Source organism: Xyrauchen texanus, chromosome 44 (assembly GCF_025860055.1).
Source record: "Xyrauchen texanus isolate HMW12.3.18 chromosome 44, RBS_HiC_50CHRs, whole genome shotgun sequence".
In the NCBI taxonomy this organism is placed as follows: Eukaryota; Metazoa; Chordata; class Actinopteri; order Cypriniformes; family Catostomidae; genus Xyrauchen; species Xyrauchen texanus.
The window spans coordinates 16,044,218-16,061,573 of record NC_068319.1 but is presented as its reverse complement, the minus strand read 5'-3'; the positions used below and the strand labels follow the sequence as shown (position 1 = coordinate 16,061,573).

General features: G+C 40.1%; 1 protein-coding gene across 2 annotated transcripts in view; it reads left to right on the top strand.

Annotated features, from left to right (window-relative positions):
- Nucleotides 1-1,426: 1,426 nt before the first annotated feature.
- LOC127636471 (FRAS1-related extracellular matrix protein 2-like) overlaps nucleotides 1,427-17,356 on the top strand; it is an 89,338-nt gene continuing 73,408 nt past the window's right edge. For both annotated transcript variants that reach the window (XM_052116942.1, XM_052116943.1), the window contains exons 1-2: nucleotides 1,427-6,425; nucleotides 8,888-8,977. In XM_052116942.1, the coding sequence (XP_051972902.1) occupies nucleotides 1,427-6,425; nucleotides 8,888-8,977 (5,089 nt within the window). The remainder of the gene's footprint in view (nucleotides 6,426-8,887; nucleotides 8,978-17,356) is intronic.

Genomic DNA, 17,356 nt, shown 5'->3' with positions numbered 1-17,356 from the left:
ATGCTTGATAACAGACAATGCTCATCAAATGAAATTCAAAACAATGCATTTGATAAACATCATATGGACAAAAACATTTTTTTTTTAAAATTGTTAACATAAAACAATGGGCTACAATGACAATCAGCATCAGGTTTAATGACATGACTGTGGAGCGGAGGGGGGCGGGGCCGGTCGGAGTATCGCGCGCCCGGTCCCCAATCGGCCTGATGATGCGCGCGAGGGATAAAGGCGGCCGGTAACGATGGTTCGAGAGAGAGAGAATTACGGGCATGTCCGTCATGTGTGTGTTTGTGTATGCTTTTGGTTTAAGTTCTCATTAAATATAATTTATGTTGACAAGCCGGTTCTCGCCTCCTCCTTGCCCATCCTTTAACTGTTTTACAATGACTCTCATATTTTTTGTCTGAATATATACAGTACTGTGCAAAAGTCTAAGGCACATTAGATGTTTCACAAAAACATTTGTCTTAATATGGTTATTTAAATCTTCAGCTTTAGTGTCAATAGGAAATATACATTTTATAATCCCAAACATTTCTTTTGCAAATAGAAAAGATTAGAATAGAAGAACAGGGAGCTCTGCAACAGATGTCATGTCCCCATGTTTTGTTCAGGTCAACTGGAGTACCCCTTAGAAAACGTATTTATATTCTTTACTCAAATATGTATGATATCAAATACATTATAAAACTTTTTTTGAAACGAATGATTAAGTTGGTACACATTGTGAATCCTATATGCAAGGAAAATACTTAAATTGGTTTTACTTACTTTAGTAATTTTAAAGTAATTAAATAATTTTTGTACAAAATGCTGTAAATGTTTTTTTAAATTAATTAATAAAACAAGGAATTAACTTCCTTGACATCCTTGTTTATCAAAAACAATGGAATTGTCAGAGTACATGTGTAACAAGACTAAATAAAGAAACATCAGATCCCAGATGAGTGACAAGGAAATGTAAATCAAAGTTAGGAAATAAAAAATAAAAGAGGTCAATAAAAATATAGTAATTTATACATGAACTAGGGTAAAAGTTTAAAAGCAGAGCGAATTGTAATTGTTCTTAAAGCTTTTCTATGAACATACTTGATGTCGCATTCAAATAGTATTTCGTTTATTTTAAGAAAATATATAATCTCACTTGTGGTCGTGAGAATGTGATGCAGCATCCAATTGAATGAGGCTGTGGGCGTGTTCTCGTGCTCCCATCCTACAGATCCGCAGAAGTTAAAACCGCGCTCGCGCTGGTTCTGAGGGAATGGCGCGCGTGCATCCTGACGAGCTGTGGGATTTCTCAACTTTACATCCTTTTCTCCTCTCCTCGCGTGGATTTAAAGCATAGCAGCACAGCTTGCGCTTCATTTGGACATTTTAATTTCTACAGAAAACCCTCCTGTAGCTCTGTACATTCTCATGAACAATGGAACTTTATATATTATTAATTATTTTGCTTTCATTGACAGGTAGTTCTACGCAAGGAGTTGATAAACACGGACTGTCGTACGCCTACACACCACAACTCTCGGAGGATGCGATACTGGTGGCAAACAACAGAATACACGTGCCTTTTGGGCGATCTGTTTATATCGATCCGATCAACGATTTGGTTATTGAAGTTCAGCCAGGAGATCGGTGCAGTATTACAGTACTGGATAATGATCCGCTGTCTCAGAGACCCGGGCACCTGTCTCCTAAAAAATTCCCGTGTGGATTTGGTCATAACGATGTCAGATACTCTCATTTCGGTTCCAGAAGCCCTGCGGAAGACAGAGTGAAGCTACAACTCAGATACGACACTCAGACTGAAACTATAATCATTCCTTTTATGATGGAGGTGGAGGTGGTTTTCACACAATTGGAGATTGTTACAAAAAACTTGCCTATTATTGTTAATAATCTACGTGGGACTAGTAATCCTGTTGACAAAAAGGTGCTTAATTTTACTTATGATAGAGAATCTGAGAAATGTGAAGTCACATCATTGACTGCCAGTAGTGTGCTGCCAAAATATGGTAAAGTTATTGATGACAGCAAATTGGAGAAAATGATGGACTGTGATCAGTTTCTCAGAGCAAATATCCGTTATGAACACACTTCTACTCACAAGTCTCCTAATAAGGATTATGTCCCAATGGTTGTGGAACTACGGAGCAAAGAAAACAATTTACTGAAACAGGAGTATTTTCATGTGATGATCCGAATTAAAGAGGGTGAGGAAAACACTCCTCCCAGACCAAGTTTTGTGGCCATGATGATGATGGAGATTGATCAGTTTGTCATGACAGCTTTAACTCCTGATATGTTGGCTGCTGAAGATACTGAATCCAATCCTGATTATCTAATTTTCAACATCACCTCTCCTCTATCCTTTGAGGAGGGTTATATTGTGAGTACAGATGACAGAAATTTGCCTATCACATCTTTTTATCAGAGAGATCTAACAGATCTGAATATAGCCTACAAACCTCCCTCGCTGGACTCTGACACAGAGAGGATCTTTCAAATAGAGTTTGAGGTCATAGACACAGATGGTGGTATCTCGGATCCTTTTGCATTCATGATTGTTGTGAAGCCCATGAACACTTTGGCGCCAGTAGTGACTAAGAATACTGGTCAGCTCTTGTATGAAGGCCAATCTAGGGCTCTGTTCACTCAGAGCAATTTGGAAATTAGTGATGAGGACAACCTGGACAATGTGCGGATAACAGTGCTTGATGGCCTGCGTCATGGTCACTTAATTGTGCTGGGCACCAACAGGAATTATTTTACACCAGCTGACCTGGAAGTGGGCATTGTGGTTTACCAACATGATGGCAGTGACACGTACAGCGATAATATAATTTTCAGAATGTCAGATGGCAAAAACGAAGTCGAGTTTTTGTTCCCCATCACAATTGTACCCACAGATGACGAACCGCCCATTATAAATGCAAATACAGGGCTGATTTTATTCAAAAACCAGATAGTGCCCATTTCACAGCTTCTGCTCAGTGCAGTGGATATTGACTCTGAAGACTCCACAATTAAATTTACTATCGAGCCTCCACTCTCTGCTATTGGCGAGGTCCTGATGAGACAATCAGAAGCTCCAGAAGACCCATCTTCTTGGAAATTTAATGCACAAGATGGTTTGTATGAGAAAGTAGTGACACAGTGGCTCCAGAAAGATATTACTGATGAAAAGCTCTTCTATAGACACACTGGTCCACACCTCACTGAAACAGTTACAGATCAGTTTGTGTTTAAAGTACAAGATGGTGCCGATCCTCCCAACCAATCTGGTGAGAATGCATTTATTATTAAAATTCTTCCTATTGATGATGTTCCACCTGTGCTGTTCCCTGGCACGACTTTGCATATGACAGTATACGAGTACCAGTTGACTCATTTCAGCAAGAATGCTTTGCGTTACACTGATTTGGATTCTGAAGATCGCGACCTGAAATATACAATAACCCGGCCACCAACTGACACAGATGAGAATAATCCAGTTAAATTGGGGTCTGTTGTTTTAACTGAAAGCTCTGACGTTGAGGTAAAAGTATTTACTCAAGCACAAATTAACCATCATAAGATTTCCTATAGCCCTCCTGACCTTGAGCTAGGCATCATACCACATGTGATGCAGTTACATTTTACAGTAGAAGACACTGCTGGAAACAGTGTTGATGGAGTTTTTAAAATTTTTCTTCAGCCTGTAAACAACAAACCCCCAGAGATTACTAACACAGGATTCACGGTTTTTGAGAGGGGGGTGCATGTCATCACAAGTGCCGAACTTGATGCAAATGACCTTGACACTGATACTAAGCAAATTTTATTTACACTGAGCCAAGTTCCCCTGCATGGCCACATCCAAAATACATTTACTGACTTGAAAGAAGGAAGTAGCTTCAATTTGATGGATATATCTGATGGCAAAGTGTCATATGTCCACAATGGGGATGAGACAATGAGTGACTCTTTTAAATTGGGTGTTAGTGATGGCGTCCATGCCGTACCAATCACTGTAAAAGTTGTAGTGAAACCTATTGATGACGAAACGCCAACGCTTAGCATCACAAAGGGCACCGTTGGCTCTCACTTGGACGTGTTGGAAAATGGTGCCACAGAAATTACCACCAATGTCATACAGGGAAAAGATGAGGACACTGATGACTTGATATTGACGTTCATTGTGGAGGAGACCCCTAAGTTTGGAGAAATTCTAGTAAATGGTGTTTCCACAAGCAGGTTCACCCAAGCTGATATTATCAGTGGTCTGGTAGTGTATGCTCATACCAGTGGAGAAATTGGTCTTGCTTCAATAGAGGACGTTTTCAACCTAACTCTATCAGACATGTCTGATGAGTGGAATGTTGGGGGTAACAGAGTAAACGGAGTGCGCGTTCATGTAAACATTCTCCCCGTGAATAGCCAGACTCCAGTGGTCACAGTTGGACCAACCTTTAAAGTCTTTGAAGGGGACAAGAACACAATTGGTAGGCATCAAATAATGGTTAATGATGCAGACACCCCAATAGAGGACATTCTGTGTACCATTATTGTTCAACCAACATCAGGATATGTGGAGAATATCTCTCCAGCACCAGGCTCAGAGAAGTCAAGGTCGGGGTCAGCGGTGAGTGCTTTCACCATCAGCGATGTTAATGAAGGTCACATTCATTACGTCCAAAGCATACACAAAGGAGTTGAGCCGATAGAGGACAGAATCACGTTTAGATGCTCTGATGGCGTAAACTTCTCAGAGAGACAATTCTTTCCCATTGTCATTATTCCCACGAATGATGAAAAACCAGAGATCTTTATGCGAGAGTTTGTCGTAATGGAGGGCATGAATGTTATCATCGACACACCTCTTCTAAACGGAATTGACGTTGATGTTCCTGCCGAAACGTTGACGTTTATCATCAACAAACCACCAGCTTATGGCTTTATCTTCAATCAGCTCACAACAGGCTCTGTTCCAATCACAAACTTCACTTTGGAACAAATCAAGGAGGCCTCTAGCATAATTTATGAACATGATGATTCTGAAACTACAGAAGACAAGTTTGATGTCCTTCTTACAGACGGAAAGCATTCTGTTGAGGGTACTATCACAATAATGATCATTCCAGTGGATGATGAAACGCCAAGGCTTGCCATTAATGATGGACTTGAAATCGAGATTGGTGAGACCAAAGAGATAAATAGTAAAGTACTAAAGGCTACTGATCTAGACTCAGATGATGAGTCCCTTACTTACATTATTCGCTATGGCCCCAATCAGGGCTTCCTTCATAGAAAAACATCAGGAAATGTAGAGAAGAGATCAGGTAGGTCTGTAGAGAACATAACTATTGGCATGAACTTTACTCAAAGTGAGGTGAACATGGATCTCATTTTGTACACTCATAATGGACAGGAAGGCATTCGTGACCTTGTGAAATTCGATGTAACCGATGGAATCAATCCGTTAATTGACAGATACTTCTATATTACTGTGGGCAGCATTGATATGGTGTTTCCTGAGGTCATTAGTAAGGGGGTGTCTCTAAAAGAAGGTGGCAAAGTGACACTCACTACAAACCTTCTCAGTACTAGTGATCTAAATAGCCCTGATGAGAACTTAGTGTTCACCATCACCAGAGCTCCAGTGAGGGGGCATTTGGAAAGCACAGACACACCAGGCATGCCGATTGTGTCCTTTACCCAGCTACAGCTTGCTGGGAGCAAGATATACTACATTCATACCACAGGCGATGAAGTCAAGATGGACAGCTTTGAGTTTGAAGTCACTGATGGCTACAACCCTGTGTTCCGTACATTCCGGGTTTCAATTGTTGATATTGATAACAAAAAGCCAGTACTGACTGTTCATGACCTTCTGGTGACCGAAGGAAAGACAAAACTTATTACACCATTTGAGTTGACCGTTGAAGACCAAGATACAGCTGAGCACCTTTTGAAGTTCACAGTCACCCAACTGCCCATTTACGGCAAACTGCTTTTCAACAATAGCCGACCAGTTACTTCGTTCACAAAGCAGGACCTGAATGAGAATATGATCAGCTACAAACATGATGGCACAGAGTCAGAAGAAGACAGCTTTTCTTTTACAGTCACAGATGGAACTCACATAGACTTTTACGTCTTCCCTGATACAATATTTGAGACACAAAGGCCTCAAACCATGAAGATCACCATTTTATCTGTGGACAATGGTGTTCCTCAGATTGTGGTTAACGAAGTTGCTCTGACTTTAAAGGTGTTGTCCACAGGTCACTTGGGTTATCAGATCACAAACAAAGTATTAAAGGCAGTGGATAGAGACAGCGGCCCTGAGGCTTTGGTTTTTCACATCGCCACACAGCCAGAGCATGGCTTCCTGATCAACCTGGACAGAGGGAATGACTCTATCAACACTTTAACACAAGGTAATGTATTTTGAGCACAATAATATTATTGTTGCAAATGAAATCTATTATTGGATCCTGTGAAACCTATCTCTACTTATACTTTTCAATAAATGTAATGTCTATGTTTTAGAATTTTAGATCTGAGCAATTTATTGTTCTGTAGAACCGTAATTTGAAGATATACATGTATTGAAGTATAAATCATGTTCTAGGACAGGTTCTCTGCTCTAATTAATGCTTGAAATAAAGTAAATTTTTAAAACAGGCATTTTACCCTTAGTCAAGAGTACAAGCCGCAAGATGTGTGATTGAGACAACTAGTCTTTGTTCAAACTGCAGGAAAAATCAGATTTTTCCTCAAACATTTTTTTGAGTGACTGTTCAAACTGCAAGTTATATGTGGACAGTTCAGATTTGTTTCTGTTCAGACTACAGTCGATTTTGTGATCACATCCACATGAGTTGTCATGGTAATGCAGAAAACATGGGATGTTTTACCATTGATTATGCTTTTCACGAGGGCAGTATCCAAAGTGCCCTGTGAAGGCATTAATTATGCCGTTCGGAGTGCAGTATATTTTCTCATCGCAAAACCTGACCTAGAACAACCGTTACCATGGAGACCGCGCATGTGGAGGTTTCACGCTATTCTCCGCGGCATCCACTCACAACTCACCACGTGCCCCACCGAGAGCGAACCACATCATAGCGATCATGAGGAGGTTACCCCATGTGACCCTCCCTTGCAACCGGGCCAATTTGGTTGCTTAGGAGACCTTACTGGAGTCACTCAGCAAGACAAATCTGATTTTAATCAGATTCTAAACCCTCTACGCATGTGGTTTGGATGAGGCTTTAATGATTTAATAGATTTAATGTGTTTTTGTCCTGTTCAGACTACTTAAAACTTAACGGATTTGAGTGACTGCGTCCAAAAATCAGATTTTTTCTGCGTGTGTGAACATCATCTCTTTTCAGTTATTAATTTATCATACTTTTGTATTCTAACATCTCTGTAGTGACTTGTTATTTTTCAAGAGAGTTGTTGAGTTGTTAAGTCATCGAGTTTGGAAATATACGTGGAAATATATAATTACATATTTTTCATTTTTGGGTGAACTTCTGAGATCAGCAGTTACAGAAATACTCAAACCAGCCCGTCTGGCACCAACAAGCATGCCATGGTCGAAATCACTGAGATCCCATTTTTCCCCATTCTGATGGTTGATGTGAACATTAACTAAAGCTCCTGACCTATATCTGCATGATTTTATGCATTGCACTGCTGTCACACAATTGACTGATTAGATAATTGTATGAATATTTGGGTGAACAGGTGTTCCTAAGTGAGTGTATCTCTCTCTTGTTGTTAGCAAATGCAATGGTAAAATCTGTAACTATCAGCCAGAATAACATTTTTGCCCTGAAGTTAAGTGTACCATTCAGCACAAGTTTATGGCTCCTAACAGCTAAAGCATAAACACACGCATTCGACCATGAGTGCCTAGTGAGAAAGTGCAAAGTCTGTTAGGCTAACTTAGTCTGATAAGTGTTCCAGACATTGGAAAAAGTGTGAAAAGAAGAGAGCTGGCAAACCTTACTCGGCCTTATCAGTACAAGCAGTGAAGCAGAAGGGACAATCACTTCCCTTTATTTACTTTGCCCTTTCACCATATTCTGCTACCGCTTGCTCTGTGACATTTGCTAAATATTTCATGATAAGAGTGCACTCTGGCAATGAAAGGACACATTTAATTATCAATATGAAATGCGGTTTCATGCGTGCCTAAAGAATCACAGGTTTACATTTTAATGAGGCTTCTTCCTCTGGTATCAATAATTTAAGGAAGTGGGTCAGAGCAGAGAGTCAGGTTGTTAATTGTACACACCTAGGTTTAGTGTATCAGTGTAAATGTGGTTAAAGGGGTCTAATTTTTGGAGATGCAACAGACCAGATGTGGATGAGTTGTGGAGTCCTGTGTTTAAAATTCTTGGTCTTGTCTGTCATTAGGCAACTGCTTATCACCTGTTCTGATGATTGTTTTGTGTCTTTGGTGAGAATTCCTAACTGATTTTATTCAAAGTTAAAAACAGTAGTTTTTTTCACTGTAAAAAGTTGTAACCTGCGATTGTTACCTTAAGGAGCTATTTCTAACTAGTCTAAATCTAAAAATTAGTTGGCGTAATCTATTGTGCCAAACCAGTTAATTTAGTTGTTACTTCATTTTTAGGTTAAATTGATTTAGTGTATGCAAGCGGTTTGAATGAAAAGGGCTTTGAGAAATGTATGGGTTGAGCTGGCCATAAAACTATTTTATCTTTCAACATTTCACACCAGGGACTGTACATCATCATAAAAATTGATGTATTTAATAGCGTGTTTGATATATATTTTCTTTCAAATGAATCATAAATACTTGCAGTTTACATTATTTAAATATCTCTTTTTTTAATTAGATTTTTTTTTTCTGTGTTCTCAGCTGACATAGATGAACTTAAGATCTGCTATATCCTGAAAGACAGCAACAATGCCACCAGTGACCTCTTTAGTTTCACCGTGGAAGACAGTGGTAAGTCCTAAAAATCTTATTTGCATGCATTTTTGCATTTGACACAAGAAAAAGATTGGGGTGTACATTTACATTTAATAATTAAGCAGATCATCGTTTCCCATCAAGTGAGGAATAATTCAACACAAATTATATAAATTCATGAATAATAAAATGTGTAGTTTAACAGTAGGTTGGTTACCTTCCAAACGGACTAGTTTGGATGATTAATGGTGAATCTTTTAGACCAGAAAGGGATATATTTACATGTGTGGCATTTAGGTAGGTGAACCGTCTGTAAGTGCTCATTATTACTTGCTCTGCTATGTGACGGTGGTAAAAAATGCTAAATTAGTTTTTAATACATCAAAGAAAAACTTAAAAGTGACTCACTGTTGGTCGGAATGACCCTAAGAACATACTAATGTAGGATTATATCTGTCATGTGGCAAAGCATATATAATCATGCATAAATTAGATTCCACGTGAGGATCCAGTCACTGTCGCTGGAAGATATCATAGTCATAGAACTTGCTAAACACTAACTAATGATTTGTGGTTTAATTGGAAAGCTTAGTATGTGTAAATTAATTTTTTTTTTATAGGCCAAATATAAACGTAGTCTTATATACAGGAAGTCTTTTTCTTTTCAAGAAGCACACTACAGGGGTAACTAGGTGTATTGTCTGTTTTAGTGCCTCTAAAGGGCATGTAGTGGGTTGTAGGGTCCACATACTCCCAACACAAAGGGCCATTTGATATATAAAACTAGAGTTAAGATGACCCATAATTAGAGCCTTTTAGCTGAGAGTTTAAGCCAAGCCTCTTTTCAGACTTACAATTATTCTGAGTATTAGAGGGTCTCTGGCATTGGAAAGAGTTTGGAAAACACAAGTTTTATGCAGAAACAGCTGGTTGAAACTCACTGCGTTATAAAGACTTCCATTGCTGCAGCTCTCTCACGCTCACAATCACCAGTTGTGTCATGAAATAATCTGTTGTGGCATGAATAAAGATAATCATTACTGTCTGGGTAGCACCTTCAAGTCAAGAGGTATTAACCGTTTGAAAGGATGATCGATTGCACAGTAACTTACATGGCTAAATGGTTTTTGTAGCATTAAAGTTTGTAATAATGTACCACATTTTTGGCCAATACTGATAAACTATTAATATCATCTTTTTATTGATAACCAGATATCTATATAACTATTTTGTATAGATAAACTTACAAAAAACATATATCAGTAGTTTTATATTGTTATAAGTTAAGTTAATTTCACAACAACAACAAAACTGGGGTATTTGTATCAGAATATACGTGCTATTTTACAACCACAATATTGACCGTTCTTTTAAAAAAAATGGCTTTCATAATATATAAAAAAAAAATGAAATCCAGTATAATATACTTTAAGTAAAAAGAACCACATTTCTGGTTAGGAGTCAATTGAATGATTATGCTTATTGATAGGGCTGTGGAAGTATATAGCAAATAAAAGGCAGAGAAACACAATATGGATCTTCGAAGATGGATAACTATTCATTTTGAAATCGGCTATCATAATTAAACCGTAAAATACATATTCATTACAAACATTGCACCATTGAGATGCTGGTTAGACTGTACATATAATCGGGTTACTCTGGCTAAAGAGTAGAGCTTGGAGAGTTACGTATAACCTATGGATTTAAATTATAAATTGTGTGTAATACAGACAATAATTATAACAGATAAACTATTTATTTAAAATTGCCCTGAATAATAAACACAGTAATTATTTTAACAAAGATTCTAAACTAAATTAACTACAGTATGCAGGGGGAAGAATTTCAATTTGCACTTTGGTTAATAATATAGATGTTAAATGTCCAATATTGTCTGACTATCCAATATTGACTATAACGATAAATAAATAAATCAATGGGCTCTATTTTCATTAATGCAGAAAGCACAGTGCTACGAGGAATGACCATGCACTACGTCTTATCAACGTTTCGTGAGAGCGCTAAATTTATGCACAATTTTCATGCCAGCCCTAAGCACAAGTGGGCGTGGGTGGGAGTGTTTACACTGTCTTTGGGTGAATTGTATGGTAATGAAGTGCCGCAAAGTGCAATTAGCTATTTTCCTGAGAAATAGGTAATTGCGCTAAGATGTTCAACTAAACATCTAAACATGTTTTCAGCAAATTTCAAAATTTTAGTTGTTTCTAATTTATATTTATATTTTTCCACCTGCTGTCATTGAGTGATTTTTAAGTCACTGCAAAAGGGGCAGAAGGAAGAAATTGGAGAGTTTAAAAGGTTTGGATTTGGTATGATTTTTTTTACCTCCGTTATATTTATTATATTAATTTATTAATCATTTTTGCATACAGGCCATTTACACCACCAACTTCTTATGAATGTGCTGTCTTTGTTTATATCACTGGTGCTCGATGGACTATAGAATAGGACACAGATGCTTCAATTACTGGAGAAGAACCTCAGAATTAAATTGCACTTGACCCAGCCCATTAGTTCTTTGCATGCATATTTTTGCTAAATCCACTTGTGCCTAGACTTACCGCATGCTTGCACAAAAATACCAAAACTTAGTGGCCATGCCCATTGACTTGTCGCTTAGTGCTAGCAATCTTAAAATAGCGCTCACTAACATTGACCGATAACTGACATGGTAACTATTGCTGCGTCCGAAACCAAGTACTGTCATAGTATGTATTGTATTTGATGAAGGACGCACTTATCTGCTGGCAAAACAGTACATTCTTTTAGGTATGCATGTGAGTAGTATGAAAAGATTTTGGACATACTTCATCCAGGGATGTTGGCATCATCTCGTGAGCTGAATATATGACATAAGAATTACAACTGCAAAAACTATCTGCTCTGGTTTTGTAAAACAAGCACCATTTAAGCACAATCATTAATTATCTTGTTATATATAACAGTTACATTTGAGAAGAGCCGTTCGCCTCGTGATTCACTGCTATTCGTTAAAATCCAGGGTTTTGAATGTGACGTCACCTCAACTCCCTAGGGATTATGGGATTAAGTGTCCACTCAATCTGCTCTTCAAAATCTCACCGTTAGATGTTTTCTGTAGGTCAGCCAAGTATTTTTTGCTTACTGCTTCGTGAATACTGTGGATTCTGACATACTACTCCATCAGCATACTGTTTTTGGCATACTTTATAGTAGGGAAGTATGGATATTGGGACACAGCATATATATAGAGTAAGCAATACTTTCCTACGTGTTGGCTTAAGTTTCTATTTGTCCCCTTTATGTCTTCTCTTTTCCCTCTCTTCCCCAGTGGAAACACTTGTTCCCCTTCTATCACTCACTCGATGTTGTGTCGATGTAGTGACACTAGGGGTCGTTTTTGAGAGCCTCAGTTAACTCTTATCTTTGAGAACAGGCCAATGAGAATTGGCAAACAGAATTTGCATGCCTCTCCCCTGGACATACGGGTTCTAACAGGAGGGAAGCGTGCGTCTGTTCAGACAGATTTTTTCTTCGGAGCAGAGCGATTGTGTTTCAGCGAGCTGAGTATAACCCACTGCTGTTCCACTCCCCTCTAAAGAGCATATGCTGTTGGAAATATGCCGCATTTCAGCGGATTTTCTCTTCTTCTGCACGCCAGTGCAGACTACACACCTGAGTGCTTCGACAGCCCTCTAAAAGAGTAAACACATTGACGTTGAATGTCTTTTTAAAGACACGTCTTTTTCAAGATGCCCTTCCGTCTTTGTGTCATTCCTGGATGTGGTCATTACCTCTCCGCTTCTGATGGCCACAGGCACTTCCTCTCGTATCTGGGCAGAGATCACACAGAGGCAGCATTTGTGGACGGCTCATGTTCTCATTGCGAGAACATGACCATGGCAATGTTGCAGTCGCGGCTCTCCTTCCGAGGGAAAGCCACTCCAGCTACCCGATTTTGGTATTTTAATGGGCGCGGTTTCGCCGGTTAAATCCCCGCTGACCACCCGTTCCCCAGCACACTCGTTTGCCCCCGTCCGGTTCCGAGATGAGACAGGCTCGCCTTACGGCCAGTCTGATGTCTCTCTCTGAGCCCCCGAGCTGGGCACAGCGGTTCCACAGAAACAATTTCAGAGGCTCCTGGGGCATATGGCATCCTCAACGACAGTCGCGCCACTCGGGTTGATGCATATGAGACCACTTCAGCACTGGCCTCAGTCTCGAGTCCCGAGAGGGGCACAGCGCCACTGCAGATATTGTGTGACCCTCACCCTTCCTGCCATCACTTATTCAGCCCTTGGACAGACTTCTGTTTTAAAGCTACGGACAGGAGTCCCCCTACAGCAGGGGTTCAGATGCTTCATAGTTACTACGGATGCCTCCCAGTTGGGCTGGGGTGCCGTGTGCAACAGGCACGCAGCCGCTGGCTTCTGGATGGGGCCCCGGCTGGGTTGGAACATCAACTGCCTAGAGTTGCTGGCTGTATTTCTTGCCCTGCGCAGATTTCTGCCATTGATACGCAGCAAGCACGTGTTGATTCGCTTGGACAACACAGCGTCACTAGCGTATATAAATCGCCAGGGCGGCGTTCGCTCCCGTCGCAACTAGCCCGCCATATCCTCCTTTGGAGTCAGCAGTGGCTGAGGTCACTGCACGCCACTCATATCCCAGGCAGCCTAAACAAATAATGTCAGGTAATGCTCAGCGGAGAGTGGAGACACCTCTCTCAGGTGGTCTAGCTGATTTGGGCTCGGTTCGGCAGAGCACGGGTAGATCTGTCTGCCTCCCGAGATTCCACCCACTCTGGTACCCTCTGACAGAAGCCCCACTCGGTACAGACGCTCTGACCCACAGCTGGCCCCTGGGGCTGTGCAAATATGCATTTTCCTCCAGTAAGCTTACTTGCACATGTCCTGTGCAAGGTCAGGGAGGTCGAGGAACAAGTCATTCTTGTGACCCCTCACTGGCCCACTCGGACTTAGCTTTCAGATCTCATGCTCCCTCCCTCAGGGATGTGGGGAACTATATGACGTCTCTTGGGGCATTGGGGAAGATTACGTGCCGTCTGATGCACCTGCTATTTTCGCACGCAACAGCTTGCTTGCACCTGCATCAGCACTCCACGTAACACGTTCAGTGTTGTGGTGTTTTTAAATAGGGACCCCTAGTGTCACTACATTGACACAACGTTGAGTGTATGACAGAAGGGGAACGGTTCTGTCCCTCTTGCCACAACACTTTACTAAGCCGCTGAAAGGGCCGGAACCTTACTCTCGGATCCTCAGCTCAAAACCTGTCTGAACAGATGCACGTTTCCTTCCTTTTATACCCGTATGTCTGGGGGAGGGCATGCAAATTCTGTTTGCCAATTCTCATTGGCCTTTTCTCAAAGATAAGAGGTAACCGAGGCTCTCTAGAGAGACCCCTAGTGTCACAACATCGACACATCTTTCATCGGAGTTCGATGGTCAACCGAAGAAGAAGCAAGCTTATCAGAAACAGAATGTGTAAACAGCAGCGCGAGACACCCTAGTGCGTGCTCTAAAGATGTATTCAGTAACTCACAAGATGATATCTAAAAAAACGCATATGAACGCACACAACCTGACTGTCGCCAATGGCGACTAGATGTTAAATTATTGTCGCAATCAATTATTTTTGGTTGCATTTGTGACCATTTTAGTCACAGTCTGGAGCCCTGTCACCGCAGGTGGCATGTCGCTAGACTTTGCGATTTGTGTCACTGTTGGATGTTCCTATTGCTGCCACCGCTCTAATGTATGGAAAAATGTATGGGATGGTGTCGCTGTCTCGTGCAATGTCACTGGCAGTGTGAAAGGGGCTTTAGGCTATGTTCACACAGGCTGAAAAAATCAAATTTTTGGGATGCTGTCACTGAAATCCGTTTAGGTTTTTGTAGTCTGAACAGGGCAAAAACACATAAAATTAGTTTTTTACAAGCCTCATCCAAACCACATTCATAGGTGATTTGGAATCCGATTAAAATCAGATTTTTTTCTGAAAGGTCAGAACGGATTTCATGTTTTTTCTTTTTCGTTTGTTATACGTCAGGTTTTGTGATGAGAAACATACAGAGCTCTGAACGCCATAATTAATGCCTTAACAGGGCACTTCGAATTGAATACAATAATGATGGCCATGCAGTAGGATAATTACAAACAGAATTTTCAATAAAAATGACTTAAAAAGTGTTTTATTACGCATTTCAGCCTTTTTTGGTACCAAGACAACACTATTGTCAGTCATATCTCACCTTAAGGAAGTGTCTCTATTCAGGTAGAAAAGCCTGAAGAGAAGAAACTCCATGGTATTTTGCTGTCTGACCCTTGAGCCCTGTTAGTAATTACTGGTTTTGTTTTTTCATACATTCCTGGGGATTGTTTCATTCCACTGGAGGAAGTAGCATTTCTTTTAAGGGAAGACCCCAAACAGTTATGGTACTCTCGCTCTCTCTCTCTTTCTCATCTCTTTATACCGACTAATTGTACAAACACAAAAGGGCTCAACAGAGCTGTTTTTTCATGTGGTGCCTCAAGGCTTTCTCCTAGGACCTTTCTTCTTTTGACATTCGTGCAGTAATATAGAGGTTCAGCATGAACTTCAAAGATTACAAACTCCCTGCCACATTTTAATGTCTTAAAAAGCTGAGCTAATTAGGGCATTTTAGATTCTGCTTTTCCAAAGAGCCTGATACAAATAGCAAACTCCATAATCTCTGCTATACAGCCAATATGTGTTAAACAGCTGCATTCATTTAATGATCTCTGTTAGACTGTGACTTACATATTTATTACAAGTAGTATTCCAGAGGGGTTTTAATTAACTGTTTTGTTTTTCTAAATGTTCTTCTCTGGCATAGACGATAATGATGGTGGGGCTGGTTTTCAATGCAGAGTTGCTTTCTCATAATTGTAGAATTATCACTATTTCCACTTGCAGCTTAGAGGGGTTTAGAGGAAACAAAGTGAGATTGTAGCCTGAGGATATCTCTACATGTACTGTTGTGTTTGTCGATGTTTTCTCCTATAAAACCCTTCCTATTGGTGTATGGCTTAAGCCCAAAGTATGCTTCGGTTTTTCATGAACGCGTTGCGTCTGCATACGGTCGAACGCAAGCCAGTCAAAGTATACTTCATTTGACTCTGCATACACAGGCGCATGCACAGGCTATTTATCCTCAAGGGTTTATACACATAATGACTTTATATTCCTTGAGACTCCAGTTATACAAATGCAGGTATCTCCTGACCTCCTCACACGTGTTCTTGACGAGCACATCCACTATTTTTGTTTTCATATTCATCTACTGTTGTTTAGCGGCGATTACATCTTCTTCTAATGTGTTTTTGTGACAGCAACGACTCAAATGTGAGTTTTGCCACCTTGTGGACCCACTAATTATTGCTAATAATTCCAGGCACATGCACATTCTGCGCGTTCAAAGACACGCGGTTAGAAAAATCGGGCTGCGCGTTCAGTGCTTGAGCACTTTGCCGATGCTGAAATTTGCTTTATGTGTCATCTAACCGAAGTATATTTTGGCCTTTAGGCTGAACACTAAGGTTATTTTCCATCTTAATTTGTCTCCTGTCCTTCAGAATTGGTCCTAGATTATCTTGTTTTTGTTTTTCTTTGCCTCTGTCTCTTCCTTCTTCATCCCATTCTTTTTATCACTTTATATCTCTGCTGCTCTGGTAGCTTCAGGGAGTTTAAGGACTTTTCAAGGACTTAACTGGAATACTGAAAACTAAAAATGCCTAAACTGCGAATTATCAGACTCCATATTTATATAAAAAATGACATTCTTAAGTTAAATGGCTATAATTTACCATTTTATCCTATAAATCACAATGTAATAGATCATTATCTGTCATTATGGGTGATATTGACATTGATCGTGCAAGGTATCGGATAAAAAAACAAAAACAAATTGGTTGCGTTCACCCATAGTTAAGTTTTTAATTCCTGCGACACTGTGTCATAAACTCGGGGCGAAGTGATGTCAAGGGAACTAAGCTCGGGGAAAACGTGGAATGTGTATCCAGTTGCAAAGAACGCAAGTAAGTCAGGGATAAAACAAGAACAAGTGTTTAATAATCCAAAGGAAAACTCAGGAGCAATGCCAAAAAGTAAATCCAGTAAACAAAGTTCATGGCAGTAAAAATCCACAGGGTTTCAAATAACATAAATCCAGAAAACAAAAAGTATTTCCAAACAATAACAGTCAGTAATCCACAGAGTCTCAGGCTCAACGGAGAACAGGTCAGGGAAACTCAAAAACTGAGCAAGGAATGAACAGAAACAACCAACTTAAATAGATCACAGAAAACGAGGCACAGGTGAAATCTCCCAAACTAATGCCATTGGTTGAGTCAATCTTACTGATTCAGA